The following is an 8,755-nucleotide window of genomic DNA, read 5'->3' as shown; positions in this document are numbered from 1 at the left end:
TGTTCTCTTGAACAACTATAAGTTACAGGAATGAGTAAAAGATCGTCGCGGGTATCTTCTTCTTCTCGTCAAACTGTACATTTTTTTCCAAGAGAATGATGAGTGTACATTCGCGATGCCCGCGCATGCGCAGAAGGCCAGAATGTACATTCGGAGTGCACGTGTGTTAGCGGCTTCAGAGTATCACGAAGCGGAATCCACTCTTATTGCAGAGTATCATACGCTTTGGTGCTAATTCCACTTCGTATTCATAACACCCGGGGTTTTTGGACGCTCTACAGACTGTGGCACCGAATTTTACTTCTCGATTTTTAACACTGCATCTTTCTGGATCCGCCAATGCACACTGTTGGCACTAATCTACCTCAAGTTTTCGGAAGGAGCCTCGCAATTCTTCGACCTGGTCATCGTTTTTCCTCCACAGGGACTCGTCTGCGCATAAATCGTCTTGTTGAATAAACCACTCCCTATGTTTTTCAAGCAGAGTGTATTCTGGAACACATTTCAAATTAAGGATCAGAAAAGCAGGGGGAAAATCGAGTGAGGCTCTCTTTTAAAATTCAAATGCTGTCCCTCACCCCAGCCTCTCCCCCTCAAAAAATGTTCTCTTTTTATTTAAGGAGATTGAAATGAATGTGCATGTCTCTGGCTGTAACCGTTCCCGAAATATTAACAAGTATCATCGACACTTTTTGACCTCTCTATATTAAGTTCAAATTTTAATTATCATTAACTGAGGTGTCTTTTAACACAGCATAATCTCGATTGAGTCGTGGAAAGTACAGGTGGTTACGGAAATACAAAAGACGTGCGTGAAAAGGACATCCCGCTTGCGCTTTGCCTTTGAAGGGCAATAGAAACAATTCGTTGAGATTCTGAGTGAGGAAAGCTAAAGCGCCTTCACTTCTTCAAGTATGCAATACGGGCAATCGTCAAGTAGGAATAGTTGTATCTTTGCGTTCGCAAGGCGCTCCTCTTGCAGTGAAACAATCTAGAGTGTATATCGTCACTTTCCGGCCGAGGTATTACAAGCGCCATACGACGTTTAAAAATTTCCACCGTCATTTTATTTTTTTTACAGAGAAATTGTTCAAAGAAAGCTGTCCGAAAATTCACTGAATTTTCTTTGTGCTGCTGATAAAATTCAGTGAAATTTTTAAAAAAATTCAACCGACAATTTCTCTGTAAAAAAATGAAATGGCGGCGGAAATTGTTACACGTCGCATGGCGCTTGTGATAATTTAGCCAGAAGGTGACGATGTGCAAAGAAAACCATAGCGTCTCTTCTTTTTTGAGTATCCAGCACGGACGATCGTAGAGTGGAAATTATAATATAGTTTTATCAATGTGTACTGAATAAACGCGCTCCAATCATTTGCTCATGCACATGAAGAGTCTGTCTAAGGTTGCCTCTGTCTATCCTCTCTTTGCAAACAGAACCGTTTATTCTTTTTATATTTTTCCTTTGTTTTACAAATGGTTATAGGACATTTCGTCAACGATTTTTTGTCCGCGCACCTGTTTTTTCCAGTAATTTACGTCCACTCGTTTTTTCGGCACGGGAGTTTTGGTCCACGTGCCAGTTGAGACCCAAAGTTAATTGGCCCACATGTAGATACAAACGACAATTGCTCACGACGTTTTTGGATGAAAATATATAATGTCTTGGAAGAATGAGGGTTTGCTTGTTTTTTGTTTTGTCTGTTTGGTCCAACGGAGAATAATATATAGTTGAGAGTTTTGGTGAAAATTGAGGAGCGTTAATTCCAAGAGACAAAATTCACTAAAACTCTCTACACCTCTTTGGTGCAACAGGACTTAATTATCTTTCAAGAAATTCCCTTCTTGTTATACCTGAACCGGAAAAACCTCTATATTTGCCTCAGCTAAAGGCTCTTAGATTTTTCCTGTGTACGATAAGTATCTTTATTTATTTTGCGAGGAAAGATCTGTACTTTTAAAGGATGCCTGTCATTCTTAATACGTTCAATTTCGTATAATACTGTGCAACATCTCTGTTGTGTAATAGTTGCTTCAGGTGCCGCCGCACGGCGGGCGGGCGGCCAGCGCAAAAAGCGCATTGGCGCCTACAAACCTAAGTGGATACTTCAAGCATTGTGCAATGCGTGAAGTATCCACTTAGGTTTGTAGGTGCCAGTGAGCCTCTCGCGCTGGCAGCACGCCGCTCCCCTCTGTTAGGCTTTAATATTTATACTCGCATAGTCAGCGTTTTTTAACTCATGATTTAGAAATGTTAGCACACTCTGCATTGGTTATTCTCATTTAAATTGATGGGAAAAAATATTTATCAATTTATAAGAGGAGAATTATAATATAATGTGTGTTTTTTAAATATTGGTGGTTCCGTGTCAAATTCAATGATTTCCAAAGCACTTTAATTTTTTCTTTTGCATTTTGTGCTTTTATTGTGCTGCAGCGAGGTGTACGCGCAACGGAACGCTCAAAATTTGACGTATTTGATTTCTAAAAGATCGATATACAAATGGGTTAAAACTAAAGATTGCGTGCTTCTTGGTTTTTTTCCCCCCTTAATTCATTTTTGCAGTTTCTGTCGGCACAGCTACGGCTCATTGAGATTAATGTCGCTTGGAAAAGGTTTTACAAATATTTGTCACGTTTTGAAAATATAAATGTTTTCAAAATGTAGTAATAATTTCGTAAAGAAAAAATTAAAAAATTAAAAAAAAGTACCTATGCATATATAAGGTATATTGTACATCGAATATTTTAAGGATAGAAATAAAACCAAATATTCACCAATGACAATTTAAAAAGATGATTCAAAAGGAGAAAGTAATAATATTTCATTTAGAAAATGAGCAACCATAACAACACCTCCTTCTCTCTCAATTTCTCATTTCCATATTGTCAATATAATTTTACATACCGACTAAAATATAACGCTTGGACCAAGTCACTGTTGCTTATTTTACGTGTGGGCGTAAACTACTGGACAAAAAATCGTTGACAAAATGTCCTGAAACCCTACAAATGATGTTTGATTAGTATGCTTAGCGCCTTTTAAATCTCCGAAAATGAATGTAGGAGTCAGAGATAAAAAAAAAAAAAAAAAAAAAAAAAAAAAATGATACATTTGATGGATACAGACAAAAAGATTCCTTAGGAAAGTCAAAAATTAGATGAGATAATCTTATCATGGCTTGGACAAAGTAATTTTGCACCATTTAGCGAAAAGAAACCTGAGTATTTCAAAAGTTGACCCCTTAAGACTATTTAGAGGTTAGAGAACGATGAAAATCAAATTTAAGAAAATACGGTTGAATTTTGCCGTCGTTGTTGCCAGCTTTTGAAACGATTCATTTTGAGCGCCTATAATTTTATTAGCCAATCATGGCATAAAATTTCGACCAACTTTTCTTTGGTGTACTTGAAGGCGTTTTGCATCGAAAACTGAAAATCGATATTTTTTTCGACATATCAATCGACATTTTTTTATTTCCGTCGACCTTTCTCCAACTGCACTCAGCAACAAATACTCAAAATTGAATTGCTGCCACTAGATCATGAAAGGTGCTCTACTGCTCTACGAACATCTTGGAACAGCAAATGCTTAAAAATATGTCATATTAAACCAACCATCACACAGTTATCTTATTTTTTCCCCATCATAGATATTTTTTTCAAACTCCATAACTATTAGAAGACAGCGGGTTGATTATTTAATTTAATAAATAAAGGAGGAATAGGGGGAATGGAGTTTTCAGTAAGAATAACGCATTTCTAATAATATTTGGACGTATTTAAATCAAAAGGAACTATATCCATTCAAACATGAGCCCTCAGATCAATAAGAATACACGCACGACAGGGCTCATGCCACAATGGATATAGTGCCTTTTGATTTAAATACGTCCAATTTGATTCGCTCCGTCGCCAATTCGATTATTACGGACGAGAAAAGGCCCGCGCGCGCGTACCCTTTCATAAAGCGCCTTCAAAATCGTAGAAATACTTCAAACGCTACACTGTTGCACGCATACGTCCAGCTGTGCAAATTGCATACTTTGCGCCTGCAGTCCGACCGTGAATAAAAGACAACCCTTTGTGCTGCCGTTCTGAGAAAAAACGCCGTGAGAACATTCAAGAATTGCCAAATTTCCTTCGATAAAACGTTTATTTTTGGGGGAAGCTGGGAATATTTGTTTTTGAAATGTTCAGGACTTTTAAGTGAAATTGCGAAAGAAATCATCAAAAAATTAGGAGAGATTTTCTTCCAAATTTCCCCAAAAATTTGTGGTTTACCAAAGGAAATCGGGCAACGCCTGAAGGCGCCACCAGTGGCGTGGTATGAACGATCGATTATCGATATTTCCCCATTTGAAGGTATGGCGAAGAATCGATTACTAAGGTGTTCGCTTCGAACGCCCTGAATATAGATCTTTTTCCGTAGGTTTAAATGGCAGATCAATCGATATACCGCAAAGCACGCCGCGCCACTGCTCACCACGAAAGAAAAAAACTCACCTTCAAGTTGTGTGAGGCTGCTCCCTTTGCCCCCGAAATCGCAGCATAAGACGTCCGTATCAACCTCCTCCCCAAAACTGACGCAACTTTGCCTGTGCGCCTGGATCCGTTCACCGATTTTCTCCGGGAAGTACCTCCTGAGCATATCAACGACCAGGTGCATCGACGAGGGGGCGTTGATGAGGTGGATAGCCCGGACCCTCTCCGAGTACGCTTTGTTGAAGATCTCCGCCATCAGTCCCGCCCCGAGAGACAACTTGAGGATATGCTGGGCCTGCAGTCCGTCGCAGTCCACGAAGGCCTCGAAATAATTGAGGTTAGGGTGCTCCAGATGCAACGCGTCCGCTATCATGAACACTCGCTTCGTGAAATCGACCACGTTCAGGAGAGATGGATCCCCAAATTTGACGTAGTACATCGTACCGCCGGTTTTTGTCACCTAGCATTGATTTGCGGATTATTTGAAATACATTTTGTAATAAAGAACTAAAATTTCTGACTCATTTTAGAAACAACCCACGTGCCATTTAGCATTTGCGATTTACGTGACTATTCACGAAAAATAAGATGGGGACACAAAATTTCTCCAAACGAACTCCCAAGCTCAGAAAAAGCTCTCGAAGTTGAGCTCGTAATATCAGGGATAGCCGATGTTATAGTGAGAGTCATCCTCTACATCCAGTCAAACTTTTTATGCAGATCGGGAGTAAACACATTGGCAGGGCTGTCATTTTATTTGGGAATCAAAGGCTATAGAATCCTGGCAACATAGCGGATGTATTTGAACTCAATGTATCCATGGAGAGGTTGACTGAGGCGAACTCTCAGAAGAGCGTATTTCTATCAAACGGAACTATGTGCATTATGGCGTGAGCCCTGTTATGCATGTTTTTGTATGGGTCTCAGGGCTCATGTCTTAATTCACATAGTTCCGTTTGGCAGAAATACGACCAAAATGGAGTGGGCGACTCCGACTCCCTTATGAACTCGGGGATTCGTTTTGGAGAAAATCTTCTAGTAGAACTCGATTGAAACGAAAATTTCACCGTACCTTGTCTGAAACGAACGTCACTATCCCTTTTTTGCCCTGCGATACTTCCGGATCTGTGGGGTCCCGTTTTTTCAAAATATGAGGAAGTCTCGTCCGCAACGTGTATAGATTCTCGAGTTTGCGCTTGGTTTTTTCGAGACTGTATTTGTTGGTGTGGAGGTAGGTCCGGAGCCATTTTTCGTCCTTGATGTTTGGCAGGTGTGGTTCCTTCGATATCCAATCCTTCAGGTGCTGCACGTCCTCCCTGATCCTTTCGGCTGAAGGGGTCGGTGCATCATCCATTTCAAGGCGGCAACGAAAAGAGTTTGGCCTGAGAAATGAATCGAGCCATTAATTTTATGAAATCAGGTTCCCCTCCGGTCCTTCTGAAAATAGTACGAATGTTACATATCGACGGTGAAACTTCCAGACCACGCACTGAAAAAAAAACCTCGGTGTATCTACTTAGAAAAGGGTAAAATTACCAAGAATTCTGGGTTCTATTTGATCCCAGTTTTCTCTTGGTAAAATTACCATTTATGGTATTGGTAATTTTACCAAAAATTATTGACTTTCTCGGTAATTTTACTGGACCCCGGTAAAAACGCCAATATTTTTTATCGACTGTGGTAGAATTACCGAGATAAAATGGCAAAGTTACCGGGAATTGATTACCAATAAAAGTGGTATTCCTACCTGAAAAAACAGTAAAAAACCGGTCTTGAGGTAAGCTTACCAGTCTGTCTTGGTAAAATTACCAATAATTGGTAAAAAAAAGTGAGATGGTAAAGGTACCAACGGACCTTGGTAAAAACGCCGAGAATTTTTTGTCAGTGCGTATCTCGTTTGCAGTGTTAAATAGTCTCCGCTGACATTGAAGGAGACTGGAGCAATATTATTCCTTGAAATTTTCACAGAGTTTTCTCTTTACGAAAATGAAAAATCACGGAAGTTTTCAAGAATTGACGTTGTTTGCTTCTCTTTAAGAAATAAAGTATAATTGGATGTCTACAACGTCGCAAACCGAGATACTTGGTCTGGTAGTTTCACCGTCGATATTATATATCGATCCGTAAAAATTTCTGAATCAAAAACCATCTAGTCTTTGAATCAAAACTTTACGCAGGAGAAGAGTGCTTCGATGAAAAGTTCGAAAATTCTCGCTGGAGTGAAAAAACTATATTCCAGATATAGTTATGTTATTACTCCCTTCAGACCGAAACAAAAGAAGAGACATAAAGGAGGGTAGGAAGGCGGAGGTGTAAAAGTAATCTGTCTGAAATTAAGTAAGCCAAAATGGATTTCAGACTATAGTCTAATACCAAGCTGGGTTTTCATTCAGTTTTTGAATAGTGATCAACATATAGTTTAGAGTAGCGCTCTGGCTTTCTTTCTTTGTGATACGAGTATTTTACCTCTGTACTTTACACCCAAGATACAGATGACCAATATACTTGAAAAGGCATACAGTGAAAGAGGTTTTATTCGTAAATTTTTTAACACTCAATTGTTTACAAATCTTAAGTTGAAATAACTACCAAAACTTTGGTCTGGGAGGAATTCTATTGAAAAAATTTTCCGAGAGGTCCCCGGACTCTCTTCGCCTCGAAATTTTACTTTCTCCCAACAAATTTTACCCTTCATTCTAAAATTTAAATCTAATGATGCTCCCCTCAGGATCTCGTGTTATAGAATATGCGTACTGATTTTGGGAAGAGTATTCGCCATTCACACTTATAGATAAACTTCACGTATGGGGAATGTATCGAACTAGTTTATGATGATATTCTCGATGAGTCTTACCCGCAAAAATTTAAATGTTCTGTCCTTTCCTGCTAGCCTTTGCAATTCCTGAAAATTTTCTGCGTATTCTTGTAGGATATCCTAGAAATCAACAATTACGCAAAGAAAAACGGTTTGAAAACTTGAGGTCTCTTAGAAAATGTGCATAACTGAAAACCAATTGCCGAGCGCGTGTTTAATGTAAATCATATTTTTTCTTAAAAAAAGATTCTTATCTCTATGAACGCAGTGCTCGGTCGCTAGTAGGAGCAGCACTGAGAAAATTCTGGGAAAAATGTTGAGTTTTGCTTAAAATAATAGCAAATTAGGAAAAATGTATGTAGTTCAGTTTAGATAATCAACATATTTGCAGTTTTTGCTTATGAAAGAGGCCTTGCGCAGATGCGCTCCCTTCTCATAACAAAAAAACTGAATTAACAATTGATGAAAAAGAGGAAAAAAGGATAAATCTTCTCTCGAGTCTGTGTGAACGGTGTCATTAAATATTAATTCATGTGGAATTTTTGATACTATTATTTACATGGCAGCAGTAGATAATACGCAGACGAATTTTTGTCTCAACTTGTGACGCATTGGCAACTTACTTGCCTATAGTTAACCCTTAACTTATGTCTTGGCAGCTTTAGGTACTTGATTCACGCTGAATGAACATTTTGGATTTTTCGAAAATCGATGCAATTTTTTTTTTAAAAATTGTATTTCTTCCAAAATTCCTCTTCCAAAGTTTCTCTCCAACAAATTAGACTCAGACTCAAATAATCAAAACTCGGATGGCTCACGCATACGATCCAAAAATTGAGCTCTTTTTAACGCTGTTTTCTCTCGTAATCGAGGGAATAAATTGACTCTATGTTGCCCCTGTATCGTTGGTGATTGCTCAGTTTGAACAAATGTCCTAAGAGTTAATTTTTAGTTTTTTCTTAAAGAATAGAAAAAAAATGAGACAGAATTAAACTATGTCTCGGAGGATACTGCAGATCAGTGTTTTTCTTATCAAACTCAAGTTTCATGGAAAAACCTAGGATAAAATTCGGTCTTAAGGTGATTCGATGGACGCCATATTTCGTGTCAGAATGGCATGCGATATATCGCATCAATTGGTTCCATTTTTTCAGCTACTCGTCATTTTTTTTCAAATTTGAGATTGCAATTCTGTTGTCAGGAGACTAAAGCACTCACTTACCAATTTTAACAAAGAAATTCAACGTAATAAAGGCGTGGTTTTTTCAGAGAGAAAACATCGCATTCGATACTGATATGGAAACTGCACTCGAATGCAATATTTTCTCTCTAAAAAAAACCACACTTTTATTAGGTTGAATTTCTTTGTTAAAATTGGTAAGTGAGTGCTTTAATCTCCTGACAACAGAATTGCGATCTCAAATTTGGAGAAAAATTACGAGTAGCTGAAAAAAT

At 38.5% G+C, this 8,755-nt stretch overlaps 1 protein-coding gene across 1 annotated transcript; it reads right to left on the bottom strand.

Moving 5' to 3' along the window:
* Positions 1-355: 355 nt before the first annotated feature.
* Positions 356-5,880, bottom strand: LOC109038627 (alpha-tocopherol transfer protein-like). Its single transcript, XM_019053737.2, has 3 exons — positions 5,558-5,880; positions 4,507-4,945; positions 356-492 (listed from the first exon to the last, which is right to left on the bottom strand). Exons 1-3 carry the CDS (start codon positions 5,837-5,839, stop codon positions 356-358), a joined length of 858 nt encoding a protein of 285 aa, XP_018909282.2. The 5' UTR covers positions 5,840-5,880.
* Between the last annotated feature and the right edge of the window lie 2,875 nt (positions 5,881-8,755).

This window comes from Bemisia tabaci, chromosome 6 (assembly GCF_918797505.1).
Source record: "Bemisia tabaci chromosome 6, PGI_BMITA_v3".
Lineage (NCBI taxonomy): Eukaryota > Metazoa > Arthropoda > Insecta > Hemiptera > Aleyrodidae > Bemisia > Bemisia tabaci.
This window is presented reverse-complemented; position numbering and strand designations above follow the sequence as displayed.

Coding starts and splice junctions, on each gene's coding strand:
- LOC109038627 (XM_019053737.2), bottom strand. CDS start 5,839: ATGGATGATGCACCGACCCCTTCAGCCGAAAGGATCAGGGAGGACGTG. Junction 4,946..5,557: donor TGACGTTCGTTTCAGACAAG/GTACGGTGAAAT, acceptor AATCAATGCTAG/GTGACAAAAACCGGCGGTAC. Junction 493..4,506: donor CAGCCTCACACAACTTGAAG/GTGAGTTTTTTT, acceptor AATGTGTTCCAG/AATACACTCTGCTTGAAAAA.